Source organism: Bombus bifarius, unplaced genomic scaffold (genome assembly GCF_011952205.1).
Source record: "Bombus bifarius isolate JDL3187 unplaced genomic scaffold, Bbif_JDL3187 scf7180000008058, whole genome shotgun sequence".
Classification (NCBI taxonomy): domain Eukaryota; kingdom Metazoa; phylum Arthropoda; class Insecta; order Hymenoptera; family Apidae; genus Bombus; species Bombus bifarius.
The window spans coordinates 939,398-962,085 of NW_022884422.1; the positions used below are offsets into that span (position 1 = coordinate 939,398).

Here is a 22,688-nt window from a genome sequence, read left to right on the forward strand (position 1 = left end):
GTTAACCCTATCATAGAGCCAAGAAAAAAAAGCGACTAATGTATGAATAAATAATGACATCATTCGAATACTAGTATTACTTTTATGGGAAATTATTAATATGCAATATTATATAATGTTAGTATATTGCCATTCTCTTGGATCAATAACATCTTTTCTTAGGAATCGTCTTTTTTTTATACATCATTTTATTTCTGTCAATGATGAATGATTACATTTACGTTTGCAAAGATTAAAACTTAAGACATAACTGACATTGATTTATTTTTATTCACTCCTAGTTCATCTGGTGCGGTTAAAAAGTTCGTCTTTTTTCAGCAAATTAATTTTCTCTGTACCTTTTTGTTCCAAACAATCATAACAGTTATTCATAGATTTTTCACAATTGGCAGCAATAACGGATATTGAATGGTAAAAACGTGCTGGAGGTCAAAGGATTAGTGAAACCACCACTTTGAATAAGTGGATTGAGACAGAATCAAGAATTCAGCATTCTTAGCTCTGTTTCCTGAACGAGACGGTAAAGATATCATTCGTAGTTAAAAAATTAGTCGACGATCGTTAGGTATTCGATCTTACGTTCCTACAAATTAAAATTACTATCCATTAAAGCGGATCGAAACATATTTTCAAAAAAAGTGGAAAGGAGAAATCGGAGACCGGCGAACCAGCCGCGAAGTGAATATTTTTACCCGACCCAAGAGTACCGGTAAATATGCGTACCACTTGAATAAATCTCGACAGCCGTCGCGTTATTCGACCGCTTTCGAAACGCTGGGTTAGATACGCTGACTTAACGCGTTCGCTAATCCGAGGATTTTTCACCGACCAATAAATAGTACCTGTCCATCGATATTTATAGGTGTATCGAGTAGGATTGGGGACAAACCTATTCCACCTGGTCCCTGGGTCTTGGTAACCAAGTTGAAGTTTCCACAATCCTGGACTGTGGTCTCATAGAAACTACAACGATGCTTGTAGATGATAGTTGCCAAGTAGAATCTCCGATAGATCGTTCCATATTGCACCAAAGTGATCTTCTGGGTATATCCAAGCTGTAAACTGCTATCGCGAAAACGCGCAAATTACGATAAGGAACGGCAGAGTCGGGGACGTGTAACATGTGTCCGTGCGAGGAAGCTTCTAAAAGAACGCGAAACCTAGCTGGAGCGTAGACAAGCTGGCCGGCCCCTCCACGTGCGCCTACCACTATCAGAATCAGCCAGACAGGCCGATAGACGGTAGAAATGGGGGACGTAGAAGGGCACCTAAGAAAACGTTAGTTTGTCGCGATCTTGGTTTCGAAGCAAGGAAACCCCACCTAAAACCCCTTCACCTTCATCAAGTGGAGCTGGGAGTCTAACCGGGGGGAGAACTTGGACGTCACTTTTCCAGGTCTCTAAGCTCATTATTAGCGGCGCCTTCCAAACATCCGTAGGTATTACCACCTACCCGGGTATTGCTACTACCTACCACCTACTAACCGACACTTTCTGCCACCTCTCCGACCGATCCCTCACGTCTCGATCTGAAAAGGAGGTGAATGCGCGCGAGAGTGTATCATTGGACAAGGAATTGGGGCAGGAGCCAATAGTAAGGAGCGCGAGGTGGAGCGATAGGTTTTAAATAGATGTACAAAGAGTACACACTGGATTGCCACTAGTCGGATAAGATACCGATACACGCGTGTCTCCGCGGGATTTCGGGACTAAATACGTGGCCGCGCCGGGTCCCTCGACGTCGTCGTCGCCGTGGTGGTAGTTTCGCTTCCTTGGGGATACCGGGCGAACGGTGTGAAACCCGACGAGAGAGAAGTGACAGTTGAGATAGAGCGGCAAGCACAAAGAACGTCTCAGTCGGCGCTGAGCCATTGCCTCAGCAAGTCTCACCAGAAGTCGGAGATCTAGTTCGAGAAAGTTTTGACCGATTACCAACCATGAGATTCTCCAGTGGCTACGCGATATTCGTCCTCGTGACGATTTTTGCGTACACGCGGATCTCGTTCGCCATACGTGTCACACAAACCTCCGGTAGGAAGAACGGTGAGTCATTTTCTTGCTCTTCTACTCTCCTCTTCGTTCTTTCTGCGTCTTCTCAGAGCTTGCCTCTCTATCATTATCTACCTGCACCGTTGCTTCTTCCTTCTTCTTCTTCCTTTTTCGTCTTTCTTCTTCTTTTCCTTCTCCCTTCATCTTTCCTCTTCTTGCTCTTCTCACCAGTACACGTTTACATTTCCTTCCTCGGTTGCCTGCCCCGGTATCCTCGTCCTTCTCGATTCAAGGTCTTTGACCTTCCCTTGTTTCTTTCCTCACTCCGTTTTCTTCTTCTATAGCGATTCCTCTGCTAATATCCCCCTCCCCCGTTCGATCTTCGGCCTTCTTCCTGCTTTTTTTGCTTCTCCCGCTACACGCTGGGACCGTTTTCCTCTGCGCGTTCCCTGCGTTTCATTCAATCGAGTCCCGCCAGTACGTGAATTTTCGCGCGTCGATCTGACAGGCAGTCGCGAGTGAAGTGTACTCAAACTGTGCGACAAAACGTACATGGGAGAACAGTGCAGAATACTGTGATGTGTTACGAGATTGTACTTCGTTGAGGAAACGTGACATCGCTATGGTATACAACAACGAGATGCATCGAGACGATCATGTTTTCTTACGTGCCTTACAGGTCTTTTCAATTTTTATCCAACTAATACCCTCATAAATGTCACAGTAAATGTCAGACGAGATTCTTATCTGTCGTGATTCTCAATCGACTTAGCAAACCGTGTTAGTAACTGGTGCTTTTTTTCTCGAATCAACGGAACGTTGTTGTTCGATTCGTGTATAATTGAATCAGAGGTATGATTGTTAATAGATTGATTTGGTTCTGTACAACATGCTTCTTCATCAGCTGAAAATTGAATAGAGTAAAAGGCTAATTTGAATCCCATTACATCGTCCATTAGATTTCTCTAAATTTCCCATTTTCTAACATTTCCGAAAATAGTGAGTGGTATACGCGCCTGTCACTAATGAACCCACATGTTTTAATGTTTTACATTAGCATATCAAATTTTCGATGTCTCGATACCGCGAGTGATAGTTCATGAGAAAAGCGACGAGCAAAAAGCGCGAGAAAGAAACCGATTACCAGTAGTCGATCGATTATAAAGTAGAAAAAACCAACAGAGAGACAGAGAAATAGTGTGCGTGTTATGTGAAATTGCACCGTTACATCGCAAGCAAACTGCAACTACCACACAGTGTCTCGCAAAGGAGTCGTTCAAGGAATTAAGTTATTATGTCCATCTTGTATCCGATTGATACTGGATACTATTACGATACTGAATACTATTACGGTAATTCTTGTTTCTTTTTTTTTCGCGGGGCTTGTTTTGTATCTTTGGCATTCATCAACATTTTCCGTAGTCTCCATCGTTATTCGTCGTCCGCCGACTGTGTAAACTTTCGATTACGAGTATAAATTCGATCTAGAGTATTCGACCGAGTTGAGTTCGTGCGCGCGCGCGCTCCAGTCAGCTGACGAACTTTTAATGAGGGGAACGGAGGCTCAAGACTAACCGACTCGCAAAACACGGCAAACGTTACACGATCGCCACCTATGTGGAAGTAATTGCTATAATTATACCAAGCGCGACTAATCGCAATACATGTAGCAATTATTTCTCCAATTTCTGACGGTCATGCGATCTTCCGAACGACATCCAGCGCTAGTGATCTCCATTAGCGTCATCTAATTGAAAGTCAAAGTTGATAACTGCTTTTGTTGGATTTAAACAAAATATAACTATGTGATTATGAAATCGTAAAGTATAAATAGTGAAATATAATTAATCAGAGGTTAATTTGTACCTCGCTTCATGAAAAATTCATAGAACTCGACGATGCATCGATCATATCTTGTGCTCTGACAGAATGACAAGACGTTGAGAATTATTAACCACGCGATAGTTAATGTTTTACTGTGTAAGCGTTTTTCTTAAATGGTGATTTTTAATGCTAGAATATCTTTGATTTTAATCGTAATAACGACGCCTGAACAATTGAATTGATGTTTCAATAAGACGTTTCTGTAATCAAATACACACGTGTATCATTGAAATTTAAATGTCGTTGTGCAACGCATGTAGATTGCAGGAAGATAGAGTTCGACGTAACTCGATTTTACGAATCTCTGCGAGATTTGTTTCATGAGTGGAGCGTGTTCGACATTTGCATACAACAACCAATTGTTTCGGGTGAATTAAACTTTCCAGCCTGAATTCATTAACCAGATTTTCTCCTGAAGTATGCGATCGCACCAAATTCAGAAATTATAGAACTATTACGAATATTACCACACGTACGATTAACCGTTCCTTATCCGACCTGTGAACATGAAGTCACGTTGTTCTCTAGCAATCTAGTGAGTGTAAGAATCTAACATTTCTTCATTTATCCAAAATTATCGATCAATTAACGCTAAAAATCTGTGTAGGTATTTACGCGATACGAATGATAATCGACGAAACGTAAGGAACTCGGTGTTCATTAGCAAATTAACGTTATCGTGTTTCCTCCAGCAGATCTAATGGTCCTACAAACTTTTTCTCCCATTTTCTTTTTCTCTATCGTAACCCATTCAGTCGTTAGCATTGCTATTATAGTTTTATTAGGAAGCAGATGGCACACCGCCAGTGCATATAACAGTTTATCGCGAACTGGTTGAACATGTTGTTCACCTACATATAGCGACGTTCACTGATTCTTCGTACACGCGTACGCGCTATCGTGATCGTGATCGTTTTCCGCTGAAATTCTCGAAACGGACGTAAAAATTGCTCTGTCAGGTACTCGAACCTTGCTCGTCATTGTCTCTTATTCAGGTCCACGAGGAACCAGCGTTTCTGTTTCCATCCTTTACTTCCTCTTTACCTCTCCCTCTTATTCCATTCTCCACTTCCATCCAGCCAGTCTCGCGTCCTTAACGGTTCAAACGGGAAAACGCACGGCGTGTTCCGTGAATGAAACACGTCGGTGGTCTTGACATATCTTAGGAGAATCTGATCAATCCTCGTTCCTTGAGAACCGATCTAATGAATGAACTATGTTTAAATAAGACGTTTAATTTAGAAAATTGAATAGAATGGTTGTATAGATATCTGTTTGGAAGGCTTGAACAAGATTAAAAATTTGGAAAAATGGAAGTTAGGGTAATACAGGATCGTTTGAGTCTTTAGTATCTTTATACGATTTGGTAGATTAATTCTCCAATTCCTTTTATTATAAATAGATTGTAGATTTCTATGCATTTACGACGAATTTGAAGACGCAAAAATAACCAGAATGGACGGAATGTACAAAAGTATATACATTTTTATATTTTATATATTAGTTATAGAATTCATTAAGTGAAAGAAATCGTCGCTTTACTATCATTACTTTGCATAAATTTTTGCAGCCCAACTATTTAGATTAAATTAGGTCAATGATCAGTAGACTCCGGACGTTTATGTAAATTCATGTCTTTATGAACGTAAATGAAAGAAGATTCTAACTAGAAAGTTGTACACCTTATTAGGTGTTAGCCATTTTTACTTTACGTTCTTCGAAAACATTTACGTATGCCATATCTACACTCTGTACATTACTGTTTATTTCAATTTTCTATAAATGTTAAAATAGCCGTATTTTACTAATCAATATAAATTCCGATCAGTCAGCTAATATTGAATCACTTAGTCTTCGGAAAGAGAGATGCTGTTCAAATCCGTTGAATCATGTCTTACAATCTTCCATTCCACATAAAATTCTCGAAAGTTTGAAACGTCTGAGAAACGGTTAGTTAGGCAAATATGCAAATACAAAATTGAAGACTGAACGTGTCACGATATTTTGCTGGAAATAAAAAAAGAACATAAACAAAATGCCTCCCGGCGCAAAAAATCTGAGGTACAATCTGCATGTATGTGATATACACTTGTAACAATATCTATACTGTCCGACATATTGTTAACAGGATGTCATCAGATGTTATGAATATATCCAAATTGAAATCTCCTCCTCAATAAAAATTTCGATTTATTTTTATTAGTATACGCAAAAATTAAATTATCTTCAAAACCCACATAGAATAAATAGACATTTATTATAACTAGCGGATCTTTATACGTTTCTAGGAAGTTTAAAAATGTAAAATTGCACAGAATACATATAATATGAAAAAATATATGAAATATCCATTTTCTATAATACTTGACAGATATTTTCATAAAAATGTATAATTTAATTATAACACTCAATATATATAAGCATAATATAATATTATAATATAATTATAACATTAATATGTGTGTATGTGTATTTTTCGCAAAAAGTTTAATGCAATCAAAACGATCAAAGAAACTCGAAGAAAGCGCGCGTTTCTTTGTCGGAAACGAAAAACGGGCGGATGGACAACAAAGAAAATACGAAAAGAAACGGATGTGATAGAAACAGCAGTTGGTCGATCGACTTTTGGCGTGTCTCCAATCGTTTCCTGCTGTTCGATGGGTTCTTGTTATGTAGGTTGAATTGTTCGTGTTCGTGGCGAACAATTTGTTGCACTGGCGTGTATGTCTCGGATCGCAATCACCGGTGAAACCAGCAACATCGAGCGCCGCGGGTACGTCACGCGTGCGTTCCGTGCGATCTTCTGTTAAGAAAATTGATTCTAATGGATTCGAAATTGCACCTGTTCTATCTCGTGCGCGGCAAGTTTCAAACGAGAGATTGATTTTACAGTTCTTTACCGCTCGTGAACGTTTGATCTGATTGATAGGATAATTGACGATTGACGATCGTTTGTTTTTCTCATCACTTGTCAGATCATTACACAACTATGGAATACTTAGTAATGTTTCGAATGACGAGTTCGATTGAATTAATATTGTATAGACGTTTTTCAACTCGGTTGGTATAACCCCTAAGTGCAGAAGACTGTATCTTTGTCGTTAACACGGCTAATTTTATATATTTTCCCCTTCGAGACTGTCAGCTTTTAATAGTAATAATACGATAGTGGAGACTACAGTACATTCAAATTTGGAAAGAAATGGATTAAATGCAATTTTCAAGTTACCATATTTTCATTTCACTTGTATTTCACTACTATGTATATTTCAGTAGAATAGGTCTCGTTCTATACTTATAATGTGCCTCGATAGTATAGGTTCCAATGATAGAACATATTGTTCAATTGGAGTCTAGTTTCGAACTAGACACATAAATCTGTCGACGAATATATGTTACAGTCTTATTTATACGGGGCTACGCCGAATAATATGTAAAAGCGAGTACGTGATTCCTTGTGGGAAAATAAGGAAAGTATATGTAATATAATTTTTTCATTCCCCGCTTAGTTTTCGAGGAAATCGAGGGAATCGAGTATTTATCAAGTACATGATTAATTCCGGACTGAATAGAAGTAAATAACTGAAAGGTAGTTGCTCTACGTACGAAAATAAGTCAAAATCGTAGAATCAAGTTTTTTCACAAGGTGGTTTGTTTCCGAGGAAAAAACGCAAGGTAAACATGTTTACTCTATTTTCCTGAAAACAAAGTCTTAAAGGGAAAAATTTTATTCTGCATTTCTTTCGCACGTAGGATGATTTTCTGTCGATTATTCAGTCTTGTCCAGTCTAGAATTGGACATGTTCAAGTATACCTTAACAAATGCTAACTCGATTTTCTCGAAAATTAACCCGGGAATGAAAAAATTGTATTCTGTATTTCATCCTTATTCTTGCACAAGGAATCACATCATGCCCGGTTTTATATGCTATTCGGCTGGACCCTGTATTTATTTGTTTAGGTTTTTTATAGTTCAAAATACTCAAACTTTGGAATGTCTAAAATTCTCTAGATGTAGTAATGAAATAAAAATGTAGACTTCTCTTATCCTTAGAGACGAGTGGTCCATAATTATGGTCAGTAGAAAGCCCGAATTTGCTCGCTGAGTTCATTCGATACTCGACCCTTTGGTCCTCTCGTTTGCTAAACGACTGATCCCATTAATCGACCTATGAAACTTGATGATTTCTTTCGTCTACAAAAATTAGCTTTACATAATCACTGACGCCCACGATTTAGGCCTCTCTATAGAGGTCCTCGATTGCGTACGCAAGTTAATGTTTGACGTAAGAGGAAAACCAATCGACGAGGTGCAGTCCTAAAAATTATGAAATTTGGAAGAGCCAGTAAACAAGTCGATCAAATCGGGACGATTCGAACCCCATTTCTTTCTGACAGCACCGTAAACAGCGAGCGAATTCGGTTCGCTAACATTGTTAACGTTGAAAATGTAGGGAACCTGTCATGTTTGAGGAACGGCCGTTACTAACGCAACGATACAATGGGTCATTTATCGCAGAGCAATTCGCCTCACGAACGCCGTACTTTGTTTTAACGATTCCCTTAGGGATCCATTCATTTCTCAATGCAGCCACGCGACGCGAGGAATTACTCTCAATCGATTGAAACAATTACACTGAAATTATAATCGATCGAAACAAACCAAATTCGATTCAACCGACTTCGAACTAGAAGAATTTTTATGCAAGCCATCGTGGAACATTTTCCTTTCTGCTTTGTTTTTTTTTTCTTTTTCGCACCAACTCTCACTCGATTATTCGCGGTCCCGTTCATTTCGAGCAATAACAGTAAATTTATTAGCCCTCGGGGCGAATCTCTTCCTGACTATTGCTCAACTTGAATCGCGCTTACACGTAGTCTTTCATAGTTTACCGCAAAATCACCGGAGGCAAGTCGGACGAGCCACTCATACAACGTTCACGAGGCCATAAAATCCTCGATCAAAATCACGGAGGCTTGCGCCTCTCTTTGATTCGTTCTATTAATTACACATCATTCGTACCAGTTCGTTTTTAGATTTCGTGATCGTGAAAGCGAACGAAGAAACGAAAAGGCTTTATCGACGAGGAATTGGTTTCATTGAGAGAAGAAAGGGATCGCCCCGGGAATATGAGTAACGGTTTTTGGGAGAAAGTTCCACCAACGATCACTCTTTTATGTTGATCTCAAATTTCTTACACAACGAAGCGTCACGGAGATCGAGGTTCCGCGCGAGTGGTTGATTTCACCCTATCTGCAAAATATACCGTGGTTAAGACTATCGATGACTTCCATACACCGCGTCTATAATCTCTGGTCAGTGATTCGATATGAACACCACACCAAGCTGTCAATATTTTTTTAAATAAAATTGAGACTCGTGCGATTTCTAAACGAAGTTCATTAATTTTGTACTTCAATGGCATTTAAATCGAATGAATTACCTGGCCAGGGGAATACGATTTTTTTTTTTAAATATGATTTATGTCTATGTATTTAATAATAATTCTAATCACCAGGAATAATTCATTTTTTATAACTATTATACGTGCATAGGACATATTATAGAGAAATGCGGTACCTATACGTTGTCCTAAACGTAATTTAGAATTCGTAATTTTAATTGGTTGCGCTAATGAATACCAATCGTTCGCACAAGCAACCATCGATCTTTTGCTCTGGACGAGAACTTTCGATTACAGTTAATTGCGACTTTTCTTGGTAATCCTACCAACTTTTTCAACATTTTTCAGTAATTTCACTGGTATTTCCTTAATTGTCGCAAGTTAATTGCTTTAGATGTAACGTATCTCGTAAATAAAGCTGTCATACGATGTAAAAATTGATTTCCAATTCACGAGAAATTCTTGTCTCTAAATTAGACTAGTGGGAATAAATTTGTGGTATTTTGCTTGATACACAGCGGGAACGATTGACAAATATCCGATGATTAACAGTGCGTAAAAATTATTTGCCCGGCACTTTCTTGTCGTTAGAAACCATCGGTGAAATCTTCGATCACGGTGACCCCACGCTCTTTTGCCTCTATCTGTACCGAGTTTCCATCGTATGACAAACAATTTACGATAAAAGGTGGTTTTACTTCTGACATTCTTCTTTTTAGTGGTTTATAATGGAATTTTTGCGTGTTACCCATTTCAGGGCATTATTTGCCAGCGATTGAAATAGGAGTGAAAAATGATAGGAACGCGTCTTTACCCTGTCTTAGGTATGGTTTAATTTCAGGAAAAGCAGTCCCTAAGAAAAGTGAGTAGTACACATAGCGAAACGATGTTTCTTATAAATGTGTCAAGAATTTCAAAGCTTTTTCAGGTTCAGATCAATTTATGAAAGGACACTAGAGAATTTTTTCCAATTTGCCAAATTCTTAAAATTTTCGTAGCAAATTGACAAATATTTGGGCATGTAACTAATTAGGATAGAAGTCCATTTATCGAAGCGAAATTTTAGTTAATGTCCGATTAACTGACTTTGTCGAATAAATTTACTGATCTCCTTTTACTTGATACGAAAAATCACAAGTAATAAAATGAAATCCAATAGATTAATTCGTAATTGAATGTAGAATAATCAGATACTTTTGGAAATGAAGAATCAAGCTTCGACTGTAATCCCTTTTATCTTACTATATTTATTGTTTCAATTTACACAATCAAGAAAAAAGAAAGAAAGCGTTCAATGAAAAAATACAAATTTACATAATCATTATTCCAACATAAGGGTAACAATATAAATTTCTTGAATAATTATTTGAACAAGAAATCACGCAGATAACGGTAAGAATGGTTAATCTCGTATAACATAAACTCCACTTAAATGAACCGTTTGCCCTTCATGACGTTGAAATAAATGTAATTCTACCGTACAATCATCCCCTATAATAGGACCCCATATAACATCACGAATGTTTTCACGCCCATTATAACACACGTCTATATTTCAAGCCTGTAATTACCGGTTTCCACAAAACGCACGAGATCCAGATCAAGGTCCCAGATCAATCCAGTAATCGCGTCGATTATCGGTTCCCCTTAACACGGTCAAAGATATAAAAACCGCGAAACGGTTACGTTAATTGTGCTCATGCTACGTGTTACTCGTCTAGTTGTCCCATTCCTAACCGGTATCGAATTCCGTTTCAGTGAGGTGTAAAAGGTAGGAAAGACCTGAGAAAGAAAAGTACTTCCCGTCTGGATCGATGCAATAAATACAGGTAATAAAGACACGCTGGATATGTCCACATATCCGGCCTAACGAGTGTTTTGCCACTGAACCTAAGGGCTGTTAGCGACGACTTTAACTAGAGCGTCAAAGTCTGCATTTAGGAATTCGCCAATCATCAATCATTCCCCATTCGTCACGGAGCCGCGTAACTTTCCTTCAAAGCTGTTTTCTGGCCTCTACCGTTTCGACATACATCCGTGAAAGTGTTTTCACGAAAAACATCAGACGTTCTTCACTTCAATTGGACCGTCGATTAAAATTGTCCGATTCGTCGAATCGAAGTTTAATAAAAAAAAAAATTTTCATTCGATCCGTATGAAAAAGCACGCGAGAAGAAAGGAAACTGATCACGCGAAGCAAGATCGAAGTTTCACTACTTTTTTAGTTTTAAACTACTACCGATTATTTTGATTAACGTAAGAAACTGATAAGCTGAGATTGGCCTCAGGTAGAAAGAGGAAATAGAAGTTTCTTTGGAATAGTGAGGCAGGTTGAAGAAGTGCAGGTGACTATCCTTATATATAACAACACCGTGAGAAAACAACTTTGATTATTCTTCCTGTTCTAGCTGATATGCAAAACAGGTAGATCAAGAACATTAATGACGTCAAAATAGAACGCTGAAAGAAAATGAATGCAATTTGCATTGCAGGTTAGATACTATAGTGTCGGATTTGAATTATGATCGAGTACTGGACTGGTGGGATGTCTGTAAAACTCTCCGGTCTACAATTACACAGTTATCATTCTGATCAAAAATCTGTACAAGTTAATTGCAGTCTTTCCACGATCGTTGATAACTTCTCTAATCTCTCTAATCTTTCGAATCTTCATTCTATTTTTATAAATATCAGTGATAGGGTTACCATATCCACGATCGTGTCTGTCTTCTTATGGGAAAGTCCACTTATTTTACACAGATTTGGTTTTATCATTGGTCAATGGTTACGAATATGGTTGTCAGGTTACGATCGAATGTACGAAGCATCATGTACTGCTGCACGTCTCTGTTACCGATTTCTCTATAGACTCTACAATATATAGACTCTACATTACGCTACCTGCTGTCAGAAGATCGCCTTGTACCCGAGTTCATTCGTGCCAAAAGCGAAAGGTTCGACCGTAATAGAAGCAAACGCCAAGTCTCATATAAGCTGGCAAAGGAATAACTCTCCATTGATTTCAACGTGGGAAAAGGTTACGACGTTTGATCGAACCGTCGCGTCGTCATGACTAATTTAGTGTCGTGTCGCAGCGTTCAAAGAGCGCTGCCTTGATTCGGTCCGTACTGTTTCTCTGACATCTCGTCTTTTCTACAGAACGTCATATTTAGCGCTACTTTATCGATAGCGTTCGTCTTTTATGGAATCAGCTAATGAGTCGTTGAAAGTGTTAAATGGCAATAATCTTCCCGATTGAAATGAGAATAGTTTCATCGTGGCGAAAATGGGAAGCAACTTGTGGAAGTTTGGTCTTGGTGAGTAGTTATAAATATTGATGGGCGAATCGTTTAAAAAGGAGGATCGTAAATGTAAGTGACGCGGAGGATAAAAATTGCGAGACTTTATTGTATTACAAAGTTCAGGCGAATTAGGTTTCTTCATGTTTCATTGATGAGAAATGCAGGTTATCCTACCTGCTTCATTACGTTCGTACATGAGCGCATATAGTTGCAGAAGATTCGGAACAATAACTGTATAAATAGATCCGTGTGAAAGTACATATCGTAAGAACATTAAAAGGCAGAACCTACGAAACTGACTATGAATGACGATCTTCTAAAAGGTGTGATTATGATACTCATCTCAGCAAAATACCAAAAAGGAAAGATTTATCTCTGAGGTCACCTATATAAAAACACTAATTCACGATGAATTATAATTACATATTCGTATTTACAATTCATTATTCATATTTACCTGACAATCCTAAAAAAAGATGTTATAAAGATGCAGTTCTCAGAAAAATACCAACGAAGAAAAAGTTACCGATGATTTCCTCTATACGTTGAGGCAACGATCTAAGAATCCGAATGTTCCGATCCCAGATTGTGAATCATGTTTCATTAGCCAGAGGCGTTAACAGCCACGTTCTACTCATCTACACATGTAACTTAAGATTTTCTAAAACGCGGCGATTCGTTTCCCGCTTGCTAATTAACAGTTAACCAGACCGACGGCAAAACTCTGGGAATACTATGATCCACGTTGCCATAAGAGTGGATACTTACCTCACTTCCTGCATTTAATGGGATACCAGTTGGCAGTTGCCCCACTCAAGCCACAATATAAAATAACCATGCGATTCATGCATGTTCATAGAGAGAAGGAGTTGTGGTACAGTGGGTCACGCGTCGCGACATGCCTTTATTTTTGCTAACCAAGCCAGCCTACATCCTAACATGGGCCTCGTTGCGTCACTTTACTACGGCTCCACGCGATCGCGATGAAATAGTAGAATCGTTTTATTGTGAACGGGCAGCCTACCACGAGGCAGATTTGATTTAATCGTCGTGACGTGATTCCAGTCTTTCCCATTGCAGACTTCTTTCTGCGAAAGGATCAGTTGTTACGTCACGAGAATTATAAATTCAAATAATTATTGATATACTGAAGATCTTCACACAGCATTTACGGGAAATTTGACAATGCAAGAATTGCGCTAAATATGGAAAAATGTATATAACGTATCCAAAGTGTAGCATTCGTTATGATATAAGTTCTATCTTTTTTATAATACTTATAAAACTGTCAAGTTGCATTAACATCTGCAATGTAATTATTTTTACTAAAAGCACCAAATCTAACAAAATGCTGAATTTTTGCTTTTGGTATTGTAGAGTCTGCAGCAAGAAAGAAATAGCTGCTTCATTTCAATCGTTTTTATTGAGATAGAAAAAAGGTGTAAATTTCATATTAGAAAATGTAGAAGTTTAGTGCTATGAATATTACTACACTATAAGTCTTTAGCACGTCTGAGAAAGTGATTTGATTTCGATTGATTCTGAGTTGGTTTATTCAAGTTAATGAAAATTCGACTTGCCTCCTTACTGCAGCAACTCTTTCAACCGCAAAAAATATTTGTACTATATTAGTAAAGTTAATGTTGATTTTTACATGAAACATGATTACGCATACTTTTACCACAAGTACTTCAAAATTCAATGTAAAAACATTTCCCAATTGAAATCAGCAATTTTTTTGTCATTCTTACACGCCATATTTAAACATAAGATATGATACACGTTAATATTTTTATTATTAAATCGGTTAGTTTGTTTTGCCTAGCACGCTAGAAATTCCACGCATCGGTAAACCGAGAAAGTAACATGACCCATGGATCGTTTAACAAAATTTATCAAGCCGTCTGCGAACGTGAGAAAGACGGTTTCTTCCGGAACGAAAAAGAAAAACGTGTAAGAATTAAAACACTCGAAGGGAAAAGCGTTTCCTTTGTTGGCCGAATCCGCTTGGCGAAAATATTACGCCATTTCGCGGCCGTTTCACGCGACAACATTAGATAACGCGCTCTGTTGACAAAAAGGCTGACAGTTTTGACTAATTACCGGCTAACAAAGGCAACCGAGCTGGACAAAAGTACGGGATGCGTAACATTTCGTGTTTCTCGGTTCCATGACGACTATATTCTTGCCACGGTTGTGTGCGTTTTTTTCTACATAAAATGCATGCTTGCTGTAATATCGTGTAGTCAATCAGCCGTTTATTCGACACGCTTGGACGACATTCTAATAAGCAAAATCAAATGTGAAACATTCGCACCACTACATCTACGATGCGGTTAGAAAACCGTTCGTTCTGGAATTTGAAAAAAAAAACAAATGCTCACTCGCTCTACTTGTCAAATAACTTTAATCACGACGTTCGATATACGGCATCGTGTTGGTGAGATTAGAAAATTTTACTTACTAATTTTCTTCCACGCCTTCATTCATCGTATCTGAAATTGCTTACTGATATGTTATTCGCGTTGTCCAGATCTTGTTTCGATAAGAGTATAAGTTTAATACGTATAATAGAAATATATAGAATAATTAGTATAGAAATTATATATCCGTGGAGTCGAAAGCTACACCAACGGTGGCGGAAAATTTAAGGAAAAGAGATTCATGTGCGTTCTATTTGTCATCAAAAGCGGAGTATCTAGAACGTGCATGTTCCAATATATGTATACATAATTCTATCGTCTAAATCTCCCTGCTTATCTGAATTAATATTATTAGTGAAATCCTACAAGCTTTTCGAGTTACAAGTTATCAACTCCATATAACAAATGCCCTTGTGTAATAACAAGTATGATAATTAAACAAATGAAGTTTCAAGAGTCAATTTCTCCTCATACTGCATTTATTTAATTTTATTTACAAAAATATGGGCTGATTGTAAAGACAGATATATTGTAGTAATTGTTGAAATTGAAAACCATATTCAAGTAAATATTCCGACGATACAAATAACGATGAACTGAATAAACAATTGAATATTGATATCGGTCGATTAGCGGTGTAGGTTCGCAATTTCGTCACATCCTGTGCCATTTGCAATGACTACGGGGAACGGAAGAAAGAGATTGAAAGAAAGAAAGCAAAACGGAGAAAAAGGAGACGAAATCGAGTTAGGTGAGCCTATTGTCCGTGGTATAGCACCTACATCGTTCGAAGGAGTGGGAAGTTAGCTTTGTAGGCATAAGGAACGGCACACGAGAGTGTGTAAAACGCGGAGACAGCGTGACGAGGTCGGGAAAGTGGCGACCCGACGTCCTCGATCCTTGCTAAGGTTTATCCGGCATCCACCACACCCTTCTCACGCGTCGAATGGTATCTAGATTTCGATATGTCAAAGTGCATGCCTCATTGCGTTTCTCGCGCTTCTGTGCACACGTTTCTAACCATCAATAGCTTCCTGAATGCGCTTCCTCGACCGCGATGCTGTAACCGCCTGATCGGGATTTCTTATTTCGTTTGCGGGGAACTCGAAAGTTCAGCCTAGGCTATCGAGTAAAAGTGTTGTTGCGGTCAGTTGGAAGCTACGCTCCTATATCTTTGTATGGTTCTTTGGTTCTGATATTGGCATCGTTGTAAATATTGGTTGTTAGATCACGCTGTGAATTTTTAACGTTTTATTTATTCCTTTCTATGTTACATAAGACAGCATTCTACAATTATGTCGCTTTTCTTCATTAAAACCTTCTATCTAGTCCCTTTTCATTTGTTGAGATATCATACGTATATCTCAGAAGTATCACGGCAGAAAATAATTTAATCTTGTGCTAAGAGAATATCAGAACCGTGAAAGGATTCCAAGGGTTGCAAGTGGAAAATTATAAAAGTAATATTTTATTAAGTAATATTCGAATGTTCTCTAGAGGCCTTTCATTTTATCAGCATTATGTGTTTGGTAAACAATTTTTGTCTAAGTCTCTAAATAGTCAAATGAACGTTCTGGCCAACCTAATAATTAAGGGGAGCAATATAGATGGTTAATAATTAATCGAAAATAATTTCCCTACGGGGTAAAAAGATATTCGATCTTGAAAGTGTTATAGATCATTAGTTAATTAGAATATCGATGCTGAAAGATTGAATTATATATTAGGTCGACTGAAAAGTTTCTTTCGTTTTATAAAGAAATAATGGGTGCACAACATTTTCCGTTTTATATTAATCTATCGAATTGCATATGATCCATTTTGTTTCATCAAAATAAAGATCACAACGTTTGGCAGATTAGGTTTCATGTTTGTATAAAGATGCATCGTTGTAAAAGACGTGTCTGTAAAAGAAAGACACTTTTCGGACAACCTAATATAATTAGTATTTCTTAGTAGAAAATTGTTATGTATAAGTAGTACATGTTATTGCGTTCGCCTATAGAGTTCGATCACATGTTCATTTATTTTAATTAATTTAGTAAGCTCTCGATGGAAAAATTAAAAAAAAATTTTAAAAGAAATTTTTATTGTATATTTTCAATTTCTTTTTTCGCGTAGAATCACCCCCTTTCCGCTTGTACCACCAGTTACCAACCATCCTGTATATATATATACACACCATGTATCAACTTAATCGTTTGTTTGATATATGTGAGATATTACAGTTTAATAACGTTAACATTACGACTAAAATCAATTAAATTTTCTTCCGCGGAGAAAGACGTGGATAATTCTTGAAAGAGGAAGACTAATTGAACGGGTACCCATTAGCTGTGTAGGTTTTCACAGAAAAGAGAGATTTATTGCTTTGTAGCATAGATAACGAGTCTATTCACTACCGAAAAACGTTAGCCTAATTATAACAATGTTACACACGCACCACTTCACAGAGGTACAACGCTTCCGATGTCACACAATTACATCTACTAGGTGTTTAACTTTCTCCAACGATCTAAGAAATTTGACCAATGAAATTAACGGGCGACAGAGAAGAAACTGAAGTAAGAACGAAATACGACACCAAGGAGACACTTAGTAGGTGCTTGTTCACTTTCTTATTTTTAATCTCTACCCACGTATTACTGAATTTCCACGCGCGTTTCGCTAAATATAATACAAGAATCGGCCGCCAATCAACGTAATTGACACAACATTACAAATTGTTGACGTCAGAAATCGTGGATTTCTACCACATATACAACTACGTTTCGTTAAAACAAAGTTCACGATAGAATCGCGGAAGATATTAACGTAACATGTTAATTAATATACACCCTCAAAGTGAAAATAGATTTGTCACATGCGGCGCAATGCATAAGCGCAAAGAAACACGCGTGTTTCCCTCGAAGCATTGAGAGATCGCGAGAAGTTTGTGTTTGAATAGCTTCATCCTATTCCGCGTGTCCCAGTTTATTCAGATTAAAACGCACACGTGTTTACACGTGAGAACACACGACAATTTCTTTGCACTTTTGCGACGCGTTCAATCTTTCGCGCGATTTTATTCTTAATATTATAATCGTCAACGAGGATGTCTTACGATATACCAACGTCTTCGCTATGCATGGAGCTTCGTATATGTACGACGCGATTGCATCGGTGATATCAATGAAATCATAATTACAGCAATGATCGTATTAGCCAACAGCATGTTTATTACGCATCCAACGCTTTCCAAGGAAATAACTACGTCGTTTCGTTGAAATTTGCAATGTGCACTTACTTACATGTATTCCTATATTGTAAAGTGTTTCGAGATAAGTATTACAGTTGGACTAATAATAGAAGAACACAGAGGCATATATGATAAGTCACGTTTCCCTTTATTAAGCGTTTAAAATCTCGTTGTATGTGTATCTCAGTTGTATTTGTATGTTGTGCATTATGGTTGTCTTATATGGATACAATCTTTAAATTGGATATATCGTCTAAAGATCTTATGTTATTGCCTTATCGTCTAAAGATCTTATGTTAAGGGATATGTGTTTTTATTACTCTCTTGAATATTTAAAAAATATGGATTGTCAGGACATTTGTTCTATCATTGGTTTGTCGGAAAAAGTCTTAAACTTATCACCTACATATTTTCAGAATACTCATCTCTGGATCAAACAGATTGCTTCCCTTCTTAATCTTGTGTTAAAATATTTTACTTTGATCAGAAAATAGCACTCAAATCAATGAAAATGGACTTACCATGTCTTTCTTCTGTTGCGTTGAATTACATAGTCATATAGAAACCCAAGCATTACCAGAAACTTTGTTCAAATATAAAATAAGTATTTCATACAAATATCAAATATAAAATATCTTTAAAGCAAATAAGGAAATGCATAAAAAAGTTTGATTTTAACAAAAATTCGCGAACTCTATTAACAAACCACCACTTCTTCTTCCAACAAATAACTTATGCCAGAATTTCTTCAATCCCTTTCTCGGATTACTCTGCGTGACAACAGTCACCGCTAGGAAATCACTGGCGTGTGAAACACGTTCGGTTTCACGACGACTTGTATTACACTAGCGGATCTTGTATCTGCGGTTGAACGGCAGACGACGTTGATTATTGTCTATATCCCTGACCCGATGTGATAGGTTGGAACGTAACATGTTCGCAACGTAATAAATCCATAACGTACGAGATGCATGAGACATAAGGCGAAAAACTTTCTCGATCGGAATTTCCAGCGGAAATTCAATTTTTCCCCTTTCGATGATTTGCATATTCGATAGTCAACAACATTCTCTTAGTCACGGGAAGAATGAGAGTCAGCTCCTTTTGCCATCACGATGATTCAATTTAGCAGATGTGCGATTGTCATTTATAACGGGAAATAATATGTCTTGAAAAATTCGAAGAAATGCAATTATCGCAAATACAGTCGATATGAAAGATTACTATTGACAAAGATCGATGGTCAGCCCGTGTAGTACTGAGAATTATTCGATAATTCTTTTTTCTTCTTCTTTTTCCCTTTAGTAAACCATATAAATGGTAATCAGTTTCGAATTAGAGAGAAATTGATGAATGAATGGGTAATTTAATTGATTACATCCGTCGTTCGAGAAGTTTTAGAAGATATTCATAGTGGATTTAGTGTCATCCTGGATTTTAAACGAGACAACCTGTCAAAAATAATTAGATACCTATCTAAAATTTGGAAAGTTGAGTGTTCCGGAATTTCCGTAGATGGATTTGTATTCGAGATAAAATCAATCAGCGCCTGATTAGAAGAAATTTTGTAGAAGATAAAAGAAAGGAAAGGATGATAGAAATGTGAAAGATGTACTTCCTGTTCTATTGGTGAACTTGTCAGCGAAGTACCTCGAATAAGATAGCACCAAGATTTCGATGTTGAAATCGACGACAAGACGTAGGAATAAAATCTCTTAGAAAGTTCTGCAATGACAAGTACAAAAGACGCTGAAGTAGAAAACATCTAATTGAAATGCTTCCAGACCCATAACAATTTAATTTGATTAAGCTGTAAACGTGTCAGTTTCAACGAAAAAACAAGACCTCGAGTCAGAAAACGAATCCTGCGTTGCACAATTATTTTCCTGTATTTAATTTACGTCGAAAGTGTGAAATCGCAATCCACTGTATCCACCAGCAATTAAGATATAAAACTTGTACTAAAAAGTTAAAAATTGATGATATGTGAAAAGGTGCACAATGCAACGAAAAGAGAAACTTTATCCGTGCACATACTTTACAATGAATTAGTTAAATTCTCCCCCTCTCTTAAAAATCCTAAAATTTATTATTATAAACATGATCCATGAGAAATTGTGAATTAATCATTCTAATCACTAATTCTAGTGTAAATTAACACCAAAGTAACTATATGCATACTGACTATTCATCTTTGACAGTAGATTGAGTATCGTTATGATCAGACACTTTTCGTTCGATGGTCGCGTGCAGCTCAATTGCTCGAAAGTGAGAAGTTCTGGACCAGTGAAAGTCGCGTTTCAGTGGGCGTGAAAATTGTCACTTAAACGAATAGTGTATCGTGTCCTTTATTTATCGTCGTATACCGCCTTGTAGCTCGTGCGGTTACTAATCATTGTTTTCAGTTATTGCTGTTGCCCTCGTTGTACCATAGCGAATACAGCGATACAACCGTGACTCGAAGCTGTTATCCACTGGCGATAGAGCAAAGAAATTTACCGTCGATTAAACGGCGAAATTGAACGAGATAGAAGGCGATATCCCCCGTGAAAAGAAAGCGGTATAACAATAAACCAAAGGTTACGCAAATCCACGGCTATGTGCTCTATTTACGGAATACAGTGTTCTATCAAAATTTTCTATCCATTCGATATAATTGGAGTCACGTGGTGAACGAAAGAGTATAGATTTATATACAGTAGAACTTTACTTATTAGAACGAACATTTATTTAATGTTATTTAATTGCACTTTTACCGATTCAATCTATTTATCTGAATGTAAATTTTTATTAAGCGAACGAAAAGTAACTGATAATTTGGAAAATTGGTGAATTTTCTATTATATAAACTATCTATCTTGCAGTAATACGAACCTTCCGAAACCAGACCTTTCAGACAGAATCGAAAAGAATTCAACATCACGAGCGTAAAATACTCGGATTAACTATTTTATCCTAACTTTCGTTCGAACTTCATTTACTCGGGCAACAGTGCAATGTTTTCGCGCGAAATATTCCGCGGCCTTGGCAACCTTTTTCCACCACCGCGTGGAACTCGATCGATAATATTTATGAGCTAGAATTATACGAAATTATGTTTGTTCGCGGTTTTATTCGCACGGGATCGACAGGAAATCGCGTGGACGGGAATGCAATTAATTGGTGGATGTTTTTTTCTTTAAGCCTACACAAAACGAAGGGACTTTCGGAATTTTTGACATTAGTATTGTGTTCTGCCAAGGCAACAAATAATGAATTTAATTATGGCCACTGTTTTAAAGTTACACAGAAACATGAATGTTGTTGTACTATTTGTGCTACTCAGAAACATAATTACTTTTAATTTGTTCTTAATTCGTTTTATTGATTAATTTCATAACTGAAAGTATGTCGAATATTGCAATTTTTACAAAAATTGAAATTGATTCAATTATTCAAAGCAATCGCAGAATGATAATTGTTTTAATTAATTCTACCATAAGTTTCCCACATAATTTCAACAGTACGATGAATTCCTACGTCAGAAATATTTGACGAAGAAGCTAGAAGATGCAAGGTGAAACTTGTTCTATCTAGTGGAATTACACTCTAGTTCCTGGATGCGAACACTTTTTTTCCATTGACGACGCGATCTCCTCTTCCGCACGTGAATATGCGAGGAGAAAGTCATCCTTCGGCATATCGAACCCAAATGCACGAAACATCGCGACAGATGATAATATTAGGTTCAGGGGATGATACTCGACACGAAATACGCTGTAAATCGACGTCGTACCGATTCCTCGCTTCCTGCTTAATTTATCGCATCCGCTCGTTTTTGTCGTCGTCGAGATTATGAATGCATGTTCAGTCACTTTGTATATAGATAAATTATTTCCTATAGCATCGGTTAATCTTGTTACGTGAATCGGTGACGTGAATATTGAGAGTATACAGTTGAATAATAGCGACGATTATGTGTGAAATACTGTTGGGAATCTCCGTCCTTCTTACATAGAACTGTGATAAAATTTTGCTTTTGTTTGTAGAAAGTGTCTTTTTTATTTTAAATTCTGTTTTAAAACTCTATTTAATTTTTAACTATTCCATTATTTTTGTATAATTATTAGATATCGTTATTGATTGAAGAGCATTTATTAATTCGTGTTTAGGAATATGAAGTAATTGATAATATAAATTAAAATAAAATTATAGTAAGTATAAAAAATTTTCTCTTTCTAATATATTCTCTGTGATTTGCATTATACGAACAGTTTTATAGGTTCACTAAATATTCCTCCGTAAGTTTTCCACGAGTTCGAGCAGTCCGATGCTGCAGTCCGGTAACAGCGAGCTAGGTTAGCTTCTAGTCATGCCTTTTACTTTCAACTTGCTTCAAGTACACGAAACGTAATCAAATTCCAGTTACGTACGCTTCTAATTCGCAAACTTTCATGCCAGTCATGTGC

At 37.3% G+C, this 22,688-nt stretch overlaps 1 protein-coding gene across 1 annotated transcript in view; it reads left to right on the forward strand.

Annotated features, from left to right (window-relative positions):
• Nucleotides 1-1,102: 1,102 nt before the first annotated feature.
• Nucleotides 1,103-22,688, forward strand: part of LOC117208225 (laccase-1-like) — a 46,215-nt gene continuing 24,629 nt past the window's right edge. The window contains exon 1 of the mRNA XM_033449211.1: nt 1,103-2,042. Within this exon, the coding sequence (XP_033305102.1) occupies nt 1,937-2,042 (106 nt within the window). The 5' untranslated portion in view covers nt 1,103-1,936. The remainder of the gene's footprint in view (nt 2,043-22,688) is intronic.